The sequence below is a fragment of the Ambystoma mexicanum genome, chromosome 6p, assembly GCF_040938575.1.
Source record: "Ambystoma mexicanum isolate Mex_15411 chromosome 6p, UKY_AmexF1_1, whole genome shotgun sequence".
NCBI lineage: Eukaryota > Metazoa > Chordata > Amphibia > Caudata > Ambystomatidae > Ambystoma > Ambystoma mexicanum.
In genome coordinates, this window is record NC_090935.1 from 1,189,828,774 (window position 1) to 1,189,848,318 (window position 19,545).

Below are 19,545 nucleotides of genomic sequence, written 5' to 3' on the forward strand. Positions count from 1 at the left end.
ATGTGGCTCTTTGGCAGCAGAGAGTGATGGAGTCTGAGGGTAGCGTTGATTTTACACAAGTTCCCCAGGCCCTGCTGGCCAGAGGATACTGGGATAGACGCACCATTTGTGCAAAGGGGGTCAGTGAAGCAATACACTGCAGAGATAGCATGGATGGCAGCCACTGTAGATAGCTGTGACGCCCTTTGAAATGGGCAGGAGGTGGGTCAGAAATGACAGACTGAGAGCCCTCGGCAGGAGAGAGAGCGAGAACAGAATGCTGCAAGAGGTGAAGAGAGGTGCCCATAGAGCAAGTTGGGAGAACACAGGGAGTTACGAGGGCTGGAAAACAGCTGCTACTACTATTGTGTATAGTATTGGCAAAAAGCTATTCTTTCAATTCACTTTTGCACCGAGGCTATATGTAGTCTAATGCAGATATGGAGCAGTATTAGCACTACAGTAAACTTTGCCCTGCCCTGGGGCAAAACATGCTTTGAAAGAATAGTTTTTCTGCCATAGGGACATTTTTACTTTTGGCCTATTATTGTGCAAAAATGCAACTGCACTGCTACAAATATTTTTGTAGTATGGCCCCTGGACTTCCAGCAGCTCCATGTAAAGATTAGATAAAATGTGGGACATGAGAGAGTGTTGTGGGACCCAGTAGCTCAGAGGGTTGCTGTCTGGGCTAGCTGGACATTCACGTACAAAATGTTTATAAACAACGGCTCGAACAAATTCTGATTTATCATAGCAACATACTGTTTCAATTTAACCTTACCTTTTGCTTTATCACCACATATGTAATGGTTTTCAAGGCTGCTGTATCATTCCCAGTATCTACAACAGATGGGCCAGTATCATATCAAATGTATTGTAAATATAAAGCATGTTTAATCATCTCGAGCCCGGTTCATCAATTACCTCAACTTGTGTGTCTTTCTTTTTATTTTTATGATAATTGCCCACAATGATGATTTCTTAAGTCACTTTCCCCAGCCAAGTGGTCCATATTGATTCCTTGTGAGAATTAGATATTCACTATGCTGAGTCTTTCCACCATTTCATTGTCGTTGGGACGTATACATGCACATTCTAATTCCCACCAGAAATCAGTGCATTCCTAGCAGTGAAACGGTTTAAAGATAGGTTGCTAAGACTCCATGGTGGCCATTTTTTTTGTTTACTTATTTTTCTATATACTTGAATGGCCACCATAGAAAAGAAGAAGGGACTACGTGTAGTCCCTTTCCCTTTCCATGGCGGCCATTTTCTTTGTTTACTATGGCTGCCACAAAAAGAGAAAACGGACTATGTTTTCCACTCTGTGGTGGCCATTTTTTTACCTTTTTTTTCTGCTGCTAAATGTAATGCATCTCGCAGCTGATTAAGAAACACTATTAGCACCCCGGTCTAACAGGCCAGGGTACTAATGGCAATAAGTCCCTCACCGGCAGGCCATTAGCGCATAAGTTACTGCCTTTGTTAAAGGACCCGGGTGCATTACCTCATGCGGTAATGGCCCGCCGGCTCAGGGCTTATTGCCTGAATAACTGTAAAATTTAAGTAAAGGGATTGGTTGCAAGGACTCTCATACATGGCCGACAGAACAGCTGAGTAAGCAAGTAATCTGTTTCCCTTTAAATGCAGAGGCCTGACCTGCAGCACTTGATAGACCCACAGAGCATTGGGGTGTTGGATATCCAGCACGACTTTTGCACTGCTGCTGAATCATTTGCCATATAGTTAAACACCAAGTAGGCACCAACAATTGACCAAGCCACTATTGCCTTGTGTGACCCCGTTGAGAGGCCAGAAAAATACAAAATAATAATGTGCTTTGTGTGTAGTGCTTTCAACCACAGTCTAAGCATAGTGAGTAATTGGTGTTACAAATTAAAAACTTGAGACAGCATGTATATCATTGCATATGACACGATGGGTTATTTCTTCAACACAATGGAAACGCTCAATGATTGATACATTTATACATTCATTTTACAGTCATATGTTGTGTTGACATCTCTTAGGATTTTGCGCCTCAAGCTTTGGCCTCGCACCTGATAGTGTGTGAGGCCAACTCGAGAACCTTTCATTGAGAAAACCCTAGAACCATAGACACTTCAGTTTACTAGGTAATCGATCAAAAGTTGGGAAATCAATATTTTATAATGCAAGAAAATATGCACAAACTCTTAAATAAAAAAGGCGAATGTCAAATGCACTGCAGAGAAGGGAACTCGTTTACTTTAAGCCGCGCTCTGAGATATGCCGCCAGTCCTGAGCAAAAACATCGAAAAATGGCTCGCTACGGCTGTGGCAAAGTACAGTTTTATGTTCTGCGAGGCGCACTATTTGGCATATCTAACTGCTCATTATTGGTTAATGGGTCAGTTAAGCGCATTCCAGAAACAACCACCAGTTAACACAAGACAATAAGTGCTGTTACACTCTAAAGGACATCTGGCGTTTCCTATTAATATGCGGCTATTAGCTCAACTGGTCCCTGGAGCTGCACTCATGTGGGGTTGTGGATATTGCATTTCTAAAAGCCTGAGCATGTCATACTGCCGCGCGAAACCCAAGGCACTACTTCCACGGCAGAGCTAAGTACCACTGGGTGAGCATAGGTAAGTGGCCTTGGCCCTGCTCGCCTCTATGGGAATGTGAGTGTATCTCCGCATCTCTCTTTCTCACTCTCTCTCTGCCTCCCTCTTTCTACCGCGTTCTCTTTCTCTCTCTCTCCACCTCTCTGGACTCCTGCTTCTGTTTCTCGTTCTCTTTCTTTCTCAACCTCACCCTGTGTCACCTATACATGGCTCCTCTGTCCCCATCTCTCTCTCTCTCTCGCTCGCTGTAACTCTCTCTCTCACTCACACTCACCTTCTCTCGCTCTCTCGCTCCCTTCTGTAAAGCCCTATGCCATAGAAGTGTTAAGGTTAAGACAGATTGTCTATGGAGTTTCAGGAAATAACATTTTCAAATAATAATGTGTAACCCTTTCATGAAAGATTTCTGAAGTAAATGTTGAGGCATCTGCTCCAAAGTTGGAAAATTTCAGTATTTTTCATGGACTGCTTCATGTGTTTTGAGCAGCATTTAACAGAGGGGCCAGGGGGGATGTTCCCATGTAAAAAAGAACCTACATTTTGCCCAAAATAGATGAAAATTGACCAATTCGATGTTTGATATTTGTAGCATGCCCCACATCTTATCATGGCTTAGGGCACTGAATACAGTTTCTGAAAATGAATCTGGCCAATTCTGTATCTGTATCTTTTTTAAGAACTGCACACGTACATGTAGGTGACATGCATTTTGAACACGTAAACTACTATATGTATGAAAACTCACCTCAAAGCCTTATGAAGATGAGACACACATTTGATGAAAATTGAATGCATGTACAAACATTAAAACTTCTATATGCCTCTGACACACATCAGACTCAGACCTCACTTGACATGTGAGTTCTCATACATATAGAAGGCGTATACACACATATGGAAAGCGTATAGGACATATGCATTTCAGATGATTCACAAGAGTGTAGGGGCCCCTCTACTGAGAGTGAGCATGGTTCAAATAACCTGTTCTATGGAATTTCTCCCCCTCAGAAGGGTCTACAGCTACTTTAAGCTCACTGCATCCTTCACAGAGGAGAAATATCCATTTGCATATCAGTCTTTGTCCTGCCCTGGGGCAGTCCAGCACCAAAATGCTAGACAATTCTCCTCTTAACAGGAGTCCCAACAGCAACCCCAGACACATGTTTCTGCCTTCATTCATGCATTCTCTCTCTCTGCCTGTGCTAACCAAGTCCCTGACTCTGCACAGATGATACCTTTTATGAGGCGCACTATGTAGCTCCTATTTTGAATCAAGAACACACCAATGAAGGGTGCTCACTTATATGCACACTTCTGCCGTCCGATGATATTTGCTGCAAGTGGAAAATAATGGATGTGTCTTGGTGGTTGAGGTCTTATTCGTTTATCCACAGCATCTGTAAATTAACATCCGACTTTAACTCACAGGAAACAATCAGATCCTCATTTTGTAGGGGTTGCAAAATGGCATGGATGAGGTAAACAACACAGAGATGAATTATCCATGTGTATTACCGCATCCACACTGTTATGTAGCCGATTCCTTGTGTGGGGTGGGCCGTAGTGTGGAAAATCCACTCCATGAATTTCCCAGCTAAGTGTAGGGCTTGTGCTAGAATCTCATCAAATTTAATGCAATCCAGGAGGCTGTAATCCATGCAAATTAGGATCACATTTGATGATGGCTGCCATGTTTTTTCATGTGAGCCCCCATTACTGTGCACTGCTGAGCACGCGTCTGTTCATAATTATGATCTCTGCCCATTCACCATGGTGCAGAGTAAGACACAAGAGCCTAGCAAAGCCCAGGTTTCCATGCCTTTGCCCACACCACGCATTGAATGGCAAAAACATTGGAAGGAGGGGAGGGGGATGGGGGCTGCAGAAGAAGCATTCGCGATCCTTCGGACACATTTTCCGTATTCTCGAAAATGAGGGTTTCAGTAGAGTATACATTAGGTGTGCATGTACACTTTGCTCTTTTTCCTTCTGTTTTCTCCATGGATCATTCTCTGGGACACAGGACAAAACCAATGCAGTCATCTAAGCAGGTGGCACAGAGATCACTTCATCTTTGTAAATGTTTCTAAACACCGCTGGGTCTGAGTTCCACATTTACTAGCTGGCACCTACATTGCCAGTTGTGAAAAACAGTCAACGTTTTACTGATACACCTGCTAATGGAAGGTACGCTGTCCAATCATGGCGAACATCTCCCGCTTACAGGAGCTTCCAGTAACCACATTACCTCAAGGAATCCGAGCCATTGGACAACCCTCTTCCAGAACATAATGCACAATTGAAGGCCTTCTGACATGCATTTGTAGCACGCGTTAGATAATTCAACGTAGGCTACATTCTCATTTCTCTATCTGTCAAGTCCTTGAGAAAATTAGGCAAACCGCATGAGCGTCCAAAATTCTGCCACTGATCATTCAACAACAAAGAAACGCTTTGCATTCTTGGATATCGACAAGCACTAAAGTGAAAGAAAATAAACGGATGAGAACACGTGCCAGACTAGGTTAAAAAATCTTCTGGTGTATGTTTGTGCCTGGACTAACTGTTTTCAAGAGAAACCTAAAAGAGCGTGGTCATTTAACCTGCACTCTCTCCGAGACATTTGCATGACCAAAGACTAGGTTAAATCATAACATGGTCTGGGTCTTCAATGAGCTCTCGCCAGCTATAAAGTGGATACCATATTTTTTGCAGGCTGGATTTATGGACCTGTAGAGGAGCAGCTGCATGCCTCTGCAGGAAATACCGCCCCCTAGCTCCTATATGTTGGAAGTCAGAGACAGCGCCTGTTTGGCACCAGCAGTTGTGCCAATACCGCAGTAAGTATTTGAGAAAAGGTATCCACTGAGAAAACCCTGTTGAATGTATCCCAGAAGAGACGACAATCCGAGGGAGCAACTCCCTGAAGGAATATGAAAAGGAGTAAAAGAGTGAAGCTAGTAACATCATAAAAGATGAGCGTGGCGCACTGAGAATACTGGCTGAAGAGAATGCATGGATCTTACAGAAACTGATGACGAAGTTAAGAATCGAGTAAACTTTCATATGCAGAAAAGAAGATTGCATGCATGCAAAGTGCTACAGAAATGCAATTGTTTAATAATTGTACAAATGCAGAAATGCAAGTAGACTAAGTGATCATAGAAGCTGGCTATAAGTAGTGAATAGACTGCAGGTGAAGCCACCATTGTATAGGAACTGGACATCAGTGTCATGAATTTAGTAAGCTTGGACCCTTGGAGTGGAAAGGCTGAGAATTGTGTTGCAACAAAAAATAAGCTGAGATTGTGTAAGAGCCTGGCGAGGCTGTCTGGCCTGGCATCAAAACAGAAGCAGCCAAGGTTGGTTATCTATTCTTGAAAGCAATAAACGTTAGAAGGACGAATCATCCCTTATTAAGAGGCAAAGAAAGAACACCAAGAGTGCCAAGTTTTATTCATTTAAGACATTTAAATGCTGCAGAATTGACCAGAATCATGGTCTCCAGTCACGTGAGCTGAGGTTGGAAATAGAGTTGAGCTTGAAGTTCTAGAACAATGATAGGGAAAGCCTGTACTCCCATATATTCCCACAGACAAGGATACTTTGGAAGGCCAAGTGCAAAGACAATTTGCATGGCAGAAGGCATGGGTGATGAGAGATTTTAGGCTAATTGGGTGTAGAGGTAAAGTCAAGTCCACCTCCTGGCACCTTGGTATGAGCTTACCTGCTGCTAAGTGAACCGAATGTTCCAGACATGGCACGAATGTCCAAACAATTGTGGAGGGCTGGATAACGAATGGCCTTATAGTTTGAAAGCCAATGATAAACTGTGTACTTAACAGTGTTGAAGATGACATGTTTTAGAGGTCAGCATAAATTGTCCAACTGACAGTAGACAGCCAATCACAATTCCAGTCCTTATAGAAAGTATACTTAGATGTTCCCTTTGAACCAATTATAATCGGTTGTAGGTTTTCCTTATTTTCCACGTAGTATGACGTCAGTGCTGATGTATTTCTTGCATATAATGATGTTTTTATCAGAAATTTGTCGAGGACTGAGCAAACATCCATTTATGTCCATTGTAACCTCCCTGTTTTAGATAATTGACAATAAAACAGCAACCGTTGCCATCTTCCTGAGTTGGTTCAATTATTTGGAGTCAGAGTTGTTCTGTGAACCCATCCATTGCATGCACGTTACTAAAGAACTATAAGTTAATACCGACCAAATGGTCAAATACCACCAGATGTTCATAATACCCTCAATTATTATTTGTATTATTATTATTATGTTTATTGAGCACAGACATCGCGTCGGAAAGCAATGGAGCACTTTACAAGTTATAGGAGGGGTAAATAGTGAGGAAAGCAGATCAGACTGGAGAGGGGAGGAGGAGGGCTGTCGATTTTGCAGCAAGGGATATACAAGTAACCAGTGGGGCAAGCAGAGGGGGAACAGATCAGCCAGACTAAGGCGTCGCTCGCCTCACTGTCAGCTGCGCTATCTCCATTTATGTCCTTCGGCACACGCCCGCGCAGCGGGTGGGAGCAGCGGGCACGCCATCTGCAAGCCAAAGGTGCGCTTAAGGCAAGCCCGTATGTGCCCACCCGTGCACGGAAGCTACAGGACGCCCAGGACCCCTCGGGCCATGCAGTCCTCTGTCTTCTCTCCTATGATCGTAACTCGCTGCTCACTCTTGCCCCTACAAATACTCTTTGGCCTACGGGCTTTAATGTTACATCTATTATTTCTAAAAGCGCCTCTACGGCTGGAATTCGCTGTGCCCAGCTTAATACCCACTCGTTGTTGGCTCATGCATTGGAATGCCATGATCTTATTTCCAACAATCAATTCGACCTACTGCTATTGACTGAAACATGGTTTACAGAGTCTTCTGGCCCTGCTATTGTTCAGGCTCTCCCCTCTGATTATGATATAATACATGTGGACCGCCCCTCATCTCACCCTGGTGGTGGAATAGCCCTTATCTTTAGAGCTTCCTATTCTATCCCTGATCATAATCTAAAAATGGAATGTTGTTTATGTCGCATTCTGATTTCCCCTGCGTTCACTCTGTTTATTTTGCTGGTTTATTGCCTACTCGGTACGATGCCCTGTTTTGCAAACAATTTCCTAATCTTGTGCTCGAGCTTCAAGTTAAACATCTGGATCTCCTCATTGCTGGAGATTTTAATCTCCCTTTGAACACTGTCTCTATGTGTCCGGTTACCAACTTTCTGTCCTCTATGCAGGACCTTGGTCTTCCTCAATGGATCTCTGAACCTGCCCACATCCGTGGGAATATCCTTGACTTGGTTTTTGCCCCCATAGCTGCTCTTTCCTCTATTTCTGTCAGTCCTATGCTTTGGTCTGACCACTTTTTGATATCATTTTCTTACCCCCTTCAGTTTCTCCCTCCCCGTCCTGTTAAACCCTCTGTCCTTAAACACAGCTGGTTGAGAGTATCTAGTCTCGATCTGACCTCTGCTTTGCTAGCTAACTCTGGCAACACTTTGGACTGCTCTCTACTCAAGCTTGAAGCCGCCTTCCTAGCCTCGGCTGACTTGTTGCCCCCTATTAAACTTTGTAAGCCTAAAACTTGCACCCCTGAACCTTGGTTCACTGATGATCTTATAGCACTGAAACTGCATTGCCGTCAGGCAGAGAGAAAGTGGCGTTTGGATTACTCCCCTCCCGCTAAGAACTCATTTTGCTGCTCTCTCTCGGCCTATCATGAGGCTCTTACTACTGCTAAGAAGCTTTACTACAGCCAGAAAGTTCAATCAGCCCTTAATAAACCTAAGGCCCTCTTTGATCTTCTTCATTCTCTCTTTCCCTGAGAATAGTAGGGCCTCGGTCCCTCCTTCGCAGGGCCTGTGTGACTCTCGTTCGGTCTTCTTCCTTTAAAAAATCTCCACTATTAGCGACCATATAAAGGCTGGCTTGCCGTCGCTCACAGCCCCCAAAATTGTTACTCCCTGCCCTTCTCCAACTGCCTGCTGGTCCTCGTTTCCGCAGATCTCTAACTCTGACGTACTGTCAGCCATTTCTAAATTGAAGTCGGCATCTCCTAACAATGCTATACTTCTTGCTCTTTTAAAGGAGGTATCTGCTGACCTGATTGAGCATATCACCACTGCTGTTAATACTTCCTTCTCCACTGGGTTCATTCCTCCTTCTCTTAAACACGCCCTGGTTGTTCCTCTTCTTAAGAAGCCCTCTCTTGATCCTGATGTTCTGTCCAATTATCGCCCTATTTCACTTCTTCCTTTTCTTATGAAGTTGATGGAGGCTTTGGTGTCTCCTCTTCTCTCCAACTTTCTTGAATCTTCTCACTTCTTTGATCCTTTTTAGTCTGGTTTTCATCCTGGGAGGGGCACCGAATCTGTCCTGAACTCGGTTCTTGATGACCTGGTATGTCTGGTGGACAAGGGTGGTGTCGGAGCAGTCCTACTTCTGGATTTGTCGGCTGCTTTCGACACTGTTGATCATTCCATCTTGCTCATCTTGCTCTTTCCAACGCTGGTCTCTCCGGCCGGGTCCTTGATTGGTTCACCTCATTTCTGTCTGATCTCTCCTAGTCTATCTCTCTTCCCCCATTCCGATCAAATGTGGTCACGCTACTTTGTGGCGTTCCTCAGGGTTCTGCACTCTCTCCTATCCTCTTTAATATCTATATTAGACCTCTTGTGCTTCTTATCCAGTCACATGGCTTCCGCTACTATTCTTATGCGGACGATACACAGATCCTCGTCCGCCTTGACCTTACTCAATCTGAGACCGCTGTACGGTTCAGGAACTGCTTGGAGGATCTGGGGCACTGGATGATGACTAACTGGTTAAAACTGAATGGCAGTAAGACTGAAGTCCTGGTTGTGGGTACTTCATCTCCCCTTCTTTTTTGGACCTAGCACTTTTGGCCATCGAGCCTTGGCCCTCTTCCTCTTCCAGTCCAATTGGTCCGTAATCTGGGTGTTAAAATTTCTGCTTCTTTGTCCCTTGATAATGAGGTGGCTAGTGTATGTAGTGCCGGGCACTTTAAACTCTGCATTTTGTGGAAAGTTCTGCCCTTTATTCCTGCTGAATGCCAGGCTCCAGTAGTGGCAGCCTTGGTTCTCAGCACTCTCGACTACTGCAACTCTCTCTACTTGGCCCAGCCTCGCTATCTGATCCAAAGGCTTCAACTGCTGCAAAATGCTGCTGCTGGCTCCATACTCCGCCCTCCTTTTGGATCCCATATTTCCCCTCTGCTCAAGAAACTACACTGGCTTCCTCAGGCCAGCCGGATTCTGTTCAAATCTTTGTGTCTGGTGCATCGTGCCTTCTATGGCTTGGGTGCTGAGTATCTTCAAGCAAAGTTTATCCATTACATCCCTCCCTACATCCCTCCCCGCCTGCTGCCTTCTCAGTCTGCATTTCTTCTCATTGCCCCCCGCTATAGCCTGTCACGCATCGGAGGCCGTGCCTTTTCGGTGGCTGCTGCCAGAGCATGGAATGAGCTGCCTATTGCTCTCCGTGCAAATGAAGATCACCTCACTCTCCGCCGGTTGTTGAAAACCACTCTTTTTTAGGCCGTCTCTCTCTTTTGGTGCTGTCGTTTTTTTTTTGGACATTGATTCCTCTTCAGTAGCTAGCGCCAAGATGCCTTTGGATGTACGTGCGCTTTACTAAGTTCATATAACATAACATATAACAAGGTTAAGTGGGGAGTGCAGGGGTGTGGGCCTGCATGTGAAGAGGAGGGTCTTGAGCTCCTCCTAAATAAATATGTATGATCAATGTACATGTAAAGAATTTCATTGGAACCTATTGGCATCTTTGCTGGCGAAATTGAAAATGTGACCAGTTCATTGGGCAATTCTAGCCATAATTTGTGTATTCAGGGTATTCATTGTGGCTTGGACACTGCATAAAAGTGCCCTTTCAGTTAATGACATACTTTCTTTTCCTGAATGTTCACAGCAGTTTGTAAAACCGAACATTTGATTAGAGTCCCTTTCTTTCTCAACAGGCTGTTTAGAAGTCGTTCTGGTGAGGATGTGCCGTGCCTTCAATCCCCTCAACAACACAGTGCTCTTTGAAGGAAAGTATGGAGGTATGCAGATGTTCAAAGCATTAGGTAGGTCCTGCAACATTCTGCCTTCATACAGTGTTCCAATTGACTGATCTGTTTTCTTTTATGTTGTGCGCCAACAGTTTAGAAACAATAATAGAAATGGAGTCTGAGGGCAAGTGTGAGAGAGAGAGAGAGAGAGAGAGAGAGAGAGAGTGTGTGTGTGTGAGAGAGAGAGAGAGAGAGAGAGAGAGAGAGAGAGAGAGAGAGAGAGAGAAAGAGAGAGAGAGAGAGTTTGAGAGATATAAAGCCCCAAGAACTGTACATAATAACATTTATAGGGCACCCCTCAGAAGCTGTTGGTATGATTTATCTGGGCTCTTCATAGGAAGACTCCGGAGGTGAGGTGGACAGGGGTGCACTGAAAAATCTCACACAGGACATTTGGGTTGTTTGCTGGGGCTGAGGCAGTGGCAAGCCAGATGACGAGATCCGGCTAGAGATCTGATGCCGGATCTCGGATCCGGCGAGAGCCGGCCCATTAGCCAGCGCTGTACTTAACTAAATGTTGTGGTGAATGTTGGTCACGTTTTTATCTTGCTTTTACTATAAGGAATGACGCTGCACTATCATTATGTGCACTTAAATAAAAAAACACCAATTTTCAAAATTTTATAATTTAAATTGATCTCTGTATGAGGTCGGTTGATGGTGCTGTGCTGTGGTTCTCGGTGCGCTCGCATAGTCTAGTAAAATAAGTGATTCTATCTATTTATTTATTCTACTTAAACCCATTGTAAATACATCAAAATACATCACAAGCCTGACAATAACATTAAATGTAAATCAGTGTACAACATGGCTTTAAATAAAAATACTTTACAATAGATATAAAAGGGTTTGAAATTCATAACAAATAGAAACATTCATAGAACATTGATAATTATACGATTATTAAAAAACGATTCTGGGCCCGATTCATGGAATTATTTGTGTGAAAAATCGTGACTTTGCGCGGCAAACTGCATGCAAAATCCCATTTATTGATTCATGGAATTGGCTGCGTGGCTCTCATATGTACTTTCTGGGGACTTCAAACAGCCTCGGCAGGTCACTGCAAGTGGCCGAGTGCCTTGCGCAAGGCACCATGCAGAGCGTGGACGTGGCTTGCACAAAGGGCAGGGTAGGAGGTGGAACATGGAAAATGAGGAAGAACAAGGCAAAAAGTGGGCATTACGAGGGAGGACCCGCAGGCAGTCCATCGCTCACCCACTATTTCAGGGAACGATATCTATTTGTGAATCTGAGCATGCAACCTCCCGGCAGGGAAATGGCCACGTAAACCCCTCATACTATCCGCCACCCTAAGGCAGGCATACAGACACTTGCGCATAGGATTCACCATGCAGGATTAATATCAGTTATTGGATTTAGGGGTGCGTGTATGCAACCGTGGTTCTGATCTAACTTAGGGGTGCACTTACACAGTGTAGCGGGGTGCAGGCACGGTTTACCGGGGTTCAAATGTAGATTTTCAGAGTTTTACCCGAGTTCCGATAAATCTTACGCATGTTGTCGTGGTGCCAGTAATAGTTACAGGGAACCCTGAGCACGGTCGGCGAGATGCAGACTTGCTTGCTCGGGACCCCACGCACTGTTTTAAGGGTTCATGTATTTGAGCCCGGGGGAGCACACAAAGGTAGCTGTTCTGGCTCTTTTTGCTTTGCATGGGGGCATTTTGCTGGCTTTCCAGCCACGACTTGCGTATACGGTTACTTTACGCAGACAATTCCATGAATGCGCAGGCAGTGCGTTTTTTATTCTGTGCGGAGGCTCGCACAGTGTCATTCTTCTCAGTGCGCGGCCTTTGTGGGATGCATGCACACTTTTCCATGAGTCGGGCTCTATTTCTTTGATCGGGGAGAGTACTTGCAGCACTAAATAAAAATGTCATAACTTATCATAATTTTGACAGCTTAAATAATTAGCGCTTCCACTATTGCTTTAACCTCAGCAGCTACGCACAATGAATATATTTAGCTACGTTGGCATCAACAAGTTGATTGCGTGTATCAGTCAAGCAGGCCGTTTCTTCTGAGATGGTCGCAACTCCTGCCACCCTGAGAATTGGCTTTAGATACAACGCTCTTAGTGCACGAAGGCCTGTGCAGAAAAATAAATAATGGCAAGTAGTTTGTTTCCAAACTAGACAAGAACAGCGGGCACAAGCCCAATCCTTCCGTACTCCATGATTTTGTAAAGGAGGCCAATCTAAGGATCCCCATGCGAACATCAGTCTATAAGGCGCATGCATACGGAGGACAAAGATAATCTAGATGACCCTCGGAGCCGAATTCTAGTTTGTGATCAAGGTAACTCGGGCCCAATTTCAGTTGTTGACATTGGGCTACCTTTCACCTTCTGCTATGCGTGTTTATTGCTTCATTTATTCTTCGAATGGAAGCTTTATCAATGCTCGTCAGCCTTGACCATAGCTCCTGCTCATTCAGCTCTATCAAGATTTGCTTCACGTGCTTGACCCATAGCAAATCCATGCCCCCATCCAAATCAATCAAATGCACAAGGGCTTCCCATGGGCAGCCAGACTTGGTCTGCACCATAATCTCAACCAGTATAATACTGGTTTAATTTGGATTACAATACTGATGGGGCACAGGTCGACCTCCATATGAACAAGGGCATTAGGTGTCCCTTGCATTAGCATGATTGAGCTTTTCAAAAATGTATTTTTGACTTTGTATAGCTCTGAAAAATTAACATAGCCCCAAATTTCTGCTCCATAGGTAGCGGACATGACCACCAGTTTTCTATACACATTTAGTGCAGGAGAAATAGCTCCTCTGCCATGCTTTCAGAAAAACGATCTGAAACGTCCACTATACTTTTCCAGATTAGTTCTCACCTGGCCGTTAGGTAACCATAGAACTTAACCTGCTCGAGCGGCAATCCCTCCACACAAGCTACCAGCCTTTGTTGTTTAGCAAAATTTGGCTTAAACGCCATGGACTTGGTTCTTTCACATTTCCTCATGAACGACTCCATTGTTGGCTGCATTCCCTGTGGTGTTGTTGATAATAACACTGCGTCGTCTGGATCCTGGCTTTCCCTGAGCAGGGTTGAAATGACTTCCCCTATGTAAATACAAAATAAAAGTGGGGCAAGGACGCACCCCTGCCTCACCCCTTTTTTCACATCAAATGTGAAGCATACCAACCCCGAGCAAGCATAGCATTTTACCAGCAGGGACAAGCAGAGACAATATAGCATACTGCAGGCACACATAAACACATGCCATAGCTAAGCATTCCAAACAAGTAACAATGCTATCCCGCAGAATCAGTACCGCAAAGGTACCGTGCCCCTAGTGAGCTATTGGAGTGGCTGGGCACACACACAAATACACACAGGCAGAGCCACCCACTCAACCCTGGCTCCAGACTCACCATTTCTAGGTTTGAACTCTGCTGCTGCTCTGGGGGCTTGACTGCTTTATCACTGAATGTTTTGACAAATGAAGGGCTGACCACCTCTGCCAGGGATTCCAACTTGCAAACAGCAGGCTGGCCTCCTTACCTGGGCGAAAGCATGGCTCATGAGCTATCCACGCAGCAACTGCTAGCTCTGTGTGTTGCCTCATTTCAAAGGAAAAAGGTCCCTGTTTGGTAATTCTAGAAACAGTAGCATTGGATAATAGCAAAGGGACGATGGCTTATAGAGCTTCAAGTAAAATGCTTTGTGCATCTTTTGACTAATTGTACAGGGTGTATAATAAAAAAAAGAACTAAAGTTTAAAGTGAGTTTTCTATCTTAACATTCAGATTGTATGCTCTGCTTTGTTTTCAGCACATCCATTTATTCATTGTGTCTGCTTATGCCTGCAGGTTCTGATGACCTGGTGAATGAGGCCTTCGACTTTGCAAAGAGTTTATGTTCTCTGCAGCTTACGGAGGAAGAAATTGCCTTGTTCTCTGCTGCTGTGCTGATATCGCCAGGTAAACAGCAGATGTTTCTCCAACATGCTGCATTACTGATTTCATTTGACTGTTATTTACCAGTAAATAATGCACAAACATTATAGCATTCAAATCTGCCTTCGCACAGCACCTCCTTATCTTTGAAGGTTCACCTGCACTGATCATTCTCCTTTAACACCTCAACCTCCCTCATCTGTCATCTTCCTTGATCTCAATTGCGCATTATTGCATTATTGGATATGTAAATATATTATCACATGGGTCATGCATTAATGTACGAGCTGTAAATATCAATACTCTTAGTATGTGCTGTCCCACTATTTCTTGTTTCCACTTCCTCCTGCCAGGTTCTCATTTTGTTAGTCACATGGTATTTTGGAAAAGGCAGGGTTGGGAACTGCCATCTGGCAAGGGTGAAGAAGCCCTCGCTTTTTTGATTGCTATTTATTTATTAAATGATGCCGGTAATTCCATCTCTGAAAGGGTAATCTGCTGTTCAGATTCCCCTTTCATAAACTCCATGCCAAAAGCATAGTGTGTACCTGTGCCCTGCTGCATCAGTATCTTGACCTTCAGCAGAATGCGCTACCAGGGGCACAGAGCAGGTTCAGAGGCCACAGTTGCCCGCTTGACAGCTTAAAGGATTTCAATCTTTGTTCTCGGATGAGGTGTTCTGGGAACTGAAGTCCTTTGGTTGATTGACAAGCTCGATTTCCCTGGGTAGAAATGTACTGCCTCTCTCTAGAGCCACCTGTGCTTGTACGTGATCCTGTGACCTAAGCGCGCAGCAAGCACACCTCCCTCTTCCCTGCCTGTGGGCTGTTGGGCAATATTGTATGCTATGGCTGTGTTGACTGAATGCAACGACATAGCCTCAGGAAATGAAACAAGCACCCTTGCTCTGAAAGGGGCCGTGCTCCCAAGAGGCACTCTCCAATCACCCTCTGCACATCCATTAGCGGCTGGGTCAACCCCCTCCTCTGTGTCTCCCTCAGGAGGGTGGGGCGATCGTCCATCTCACCAAAAGGAACAAGCAAATTGTATCACTCAAGGGACTCAAAAGCATGCTGATGCGGGCAGCAACTCACGGACAACTGGGAATCACTATCACAAAAGAGCAATTTGCAAGGATGATTGTAGGTCGGCCAAAGATCTGGACAATTAGTGATGTGTGCAGAAATGTCCTGTCTTTGCATGTGCTGATAAGACTGTGATCATCCGAAAAGAGCCTCTCACCCATGTTAGTGTACCCCTAAGATCCCTGGTGCCCCCTTGCCATTGGCCTAGCTGGGCCGTACAACACGTTGATACAAGGTTTGACATTGTCTCATGTGATCACTTCTCCAAGTGTCCCAAGTCAAGTTCATGGATTCGATCACAACCTCCCAGTGACTGCGTTTTTTAATGATGTTTTCTTGGTGGATGGGTTCCCAGAAGTCATAATTTGAGACAATGCAGAACTTATACCTCCATGTAGACAGTGATCTTCCTAAAGACCAAGGTCATTAGACACCACGCCACCTCACTGTATCTTCCGTAAGCGAATAATATGGCTGAGAGATTCAACACCAGCCAAGGCTGGTGACTGAGTCAGGTATGAATTGATGCCTCATGTACAGAAAGGCTCATCCAAATTTAGCAAACTCATTCAAGTTAAGAGTCCTCCATGGTGCTGTGGAAACCACAGATGGTTGTGTGTGGAATGTTAACATGGTTGCATTGGTGCCTGGGCCTGAGCTACTGTCCACTGCACAAGGTACCTACATGAGACGCGTGTTGCATTCTTTACCCCATTCCCCACCTCCAGTCTCGTCACATTAAAAGGCTACAGAACTCATTATTTTAGTTATTTGCATTTTTAAAGCGCTCACACAGCCTGGGGGCATCGAGGCGCTGTTACAGGAATATATCTCTTAGTTGTGTAGTTATAACGCGCTTAATACCCAGAGGTTTCTAAGCACGGACCCGGGGATCGAACCTGTGTTGCTTTGTGTCGTCTTGTTTCCAAGGCGAGCACGTTGCCGCTGAGCTATCCTCTTAACCCCTTGCACACTGCCTACCATTGTAACATGAGAAAGCTCTTCTTCCAAAACACTTATCAGACTGTGTTCTGCTTCGGTGGTTGAAAGGCTGATGGCAAGGGGAAGCTGCTCACCTGTCTTAGTCAAGTATAAGCAATGACTGTCCTCCAAGGAGGGAAGGAGGGGTCTTTCATGGCCATTCCGCCAGCAACCACCTATGTAGGGTTTATGTTGTTGTGTCCCCCCCTACAACCTCTCTAGGCCGTCTTTTGCATTTCCGGAGGGTTTTCGGACCTACGCAGTATGATTACAGTGCTCAGTCCAAGTTCTCCCCTATTACTCAATTGATGACTCTATCATTACAATGCCGGTTCTACTTGAGCAACATATTGACGCTCTGTGTTCGGCTCACTCCCACCTGCTGTTATTATGTCTCTGCATTGAGAGGGGAATTGGTCTTGTAACCCCATGCTTGTCTGATGCCAGTCTCTCAATATTTTGGGGCGAAGAGTGATGGCAGCAGACAAGGTTCTGCTAATGTCTGGTGGTTTTTTGCCCTGAGGAGAGGCAGCTGTTTTCCTCTGCCCTTAATAAACACTTACCGTCTCAATGTTCCCTGCCGGCCGCTTCCAGTTATGATATATATGTTATATAGTTATGCGAGATATTCCCATATTTCGCACCTACTCACTGGAATGCCTTACCTCCCACTATCCGAAGTGAGGCCTCCCTCCTCGCTTTCCGTAAAGCAATGAAAACTATCCTCTTCTCATAAGGTCCCTTGTAGCGGCATGAATACTAACCATAGAGCCCACTGCTTAAACTGCAATGACCAATCAATTAAGCTGTAATGCTATCTATATTTGTGTTTTTCTTATATAATGTGCCATTTACTGCTACCACGCCTGTACCTCTGTAACTAAGCTCAAGCAAGTAACAGCGCCTCAATGCCCTTGGGCTGCTTGCGCGCTATGTAAATATAAATACATAAATAAATAAATAAATAAATATTGCAAAGCACCTAGAAACAATATCAAGTGGAAACGCTGCTGATCCTGATGGAATCTGCAGTGATGTGCATGAATGTTCTAGCACGTGTCACGTGGAAGATCATGAGAAACATATGATAATGTGATGAGATGCGTGCATCTTGCAACCTTGCTAATGGAATATGTCAACCTGTGAGTCAATTAGATGAGCAAGGACTAATGCCTACTGATACAATGCAAGACAAACCATTGGTGATCATTCCTCTGCATAACAGAAACGCTCCTCTGATTGTGTCAGGGGTATTTTATGAAGAATATGCGATTGTCTAATAAAATAAGGGATGGATGCTGCTAGTGTATGAATGAACACAAACATCTCTAGGAAGGATAACCTATGTCACCATGATACATTTCACAAGTGGCCATATCTTTTTTCAATTAGAGCCATCGTTTTCTTGTTACAGTTTGGCCCCACACCTGACCAAATATTCAGTGGTATCCCACCCTTCTTTGGCCTCTTTTCTAGACCAGCAACCGAAAAGCCACATCTGACCACCCTCTTTACATTATCGGTATCCGGGCTTAACTACAGCTCACGTGGGTGTCATGTGACATGTATGTCGAATGACCACTGTTGCACAAGCTCTTAGGCCAGACATGTACATCTGATGTCATAACATTTCTAAAATAAAACTGTTTGCCAGCCAGCACTCCCTGTGATCTAGATCAGCTGTAATGTTTCCAGGAGAGGATTCCAGACCTGCGTTCCCATTACCGAGAAAGTCCGTCCTCTTGGATAGTTGCTGTAAAGTCCACGGATTCTTGCATAGCTGAGTGTCATGAGTCTAAGTTGTTTGTTATCCTAGAGTGTTCTGATGTAGTCTGTCATACTAGTGCTGTTGCATAGATGATCCGAAGAATTCAAGCATTCTTATCCAAGCCATACATTTTCCTGCCGCTGAAGCACATCTTCAGGTTATTCATGAGTTATTGGAACTACTCCTCCCAACAAATGTTTTCTTTGGAACATCCTAAGTTCTGCCATATACTTTTCAATGGATTACTGATTCTGGCTCATCCATTTTTTCTGATTTCGAAACAGTAATGAGGGGTATTTGGGTAACGTGTGCAGCACAATCATTAAAATCTCTTTTCCCGGCATAAGATACACTATCAAGACGTAGAATGTATTGTAGTCAAAAGAGGTATTTTATAATGAAAGGAAACATTTTTCATTCCGCATCAGGTTAAAATTTGCAGCAGACCAGACGCCCACATATATGTCACTAGAGACCTATGATATGTGTGTTGCTATTTAGGTCATTCAACACACATGAGTGAGGTTTACTATGTGTGCCTGTCTCTACTTATTTCACAGTATTGAGAGACTGTAGAGGTAGGCTTGTTTCAGTTTCAGTTTCAGTTTATTCATTTGTATTGCGCACCAGACCCGAGGGTATGAGGGCGCATGAGCAGCATGGTTATTCAAAGCTTGGTTACAGGTTGCTTATACATTACATTACAATCTTCCGATGTGGCAATGTAGGACAGTGTATACAGTTTTACCAGAAGGGTATAGTACAAAACAAATTTTTTATAAATAACAGATAAGCATACATTACAGTATTGCGGCAGTGTGGTGTTAGACGTTAGAGGAATTAGTGGTCCTTGTTCTTTATCCAGCGGATATAGTTGCGTCTGAAGTGTGTATAGGTTTGGGGTGTCCTGAGGGAGGGAGGGAGGGTGTTCCAGTGTTGGGGTGCTTTCACTTGGAAGCTGTTGCTGCCTATTTTAGTGCATTTGAACCTGGGAACTATGAGCAGGTTTGCGTTGGAAGTTCTGGTGGGTCTGTTGGGGGTGGATTTGCAGATTCTGTCTGCCAGGTAGCGT

General features: G+C 44.4%; 1 protein-coding gene across 1 annotated transcript in view; it reads left to right on the forward strand.

Moving 5' to 3' along the window:
- RORB (RAR related orphan receptor B) overlaps window positions 1–19,545 on the forward strand; it is a 534,900-nt gene that overhangs the window by 459,252 nt on the left and 56,103 nt on the right. Inside the window, exons 7-8 of the mRNA XM_069625827.1 lie at window positions 10,609–10,716; window positions 14,553–14,663. Coding sequence (XP_069481928.1) covers window positions 10,609–10,716; window positions 14,553–14,663 — 219 coding nt within the window. The remainder of the gene's footprint in view (window positions 1–10,608; window positions 10,717–14,552; window positions 14,664–19,545) is intronic.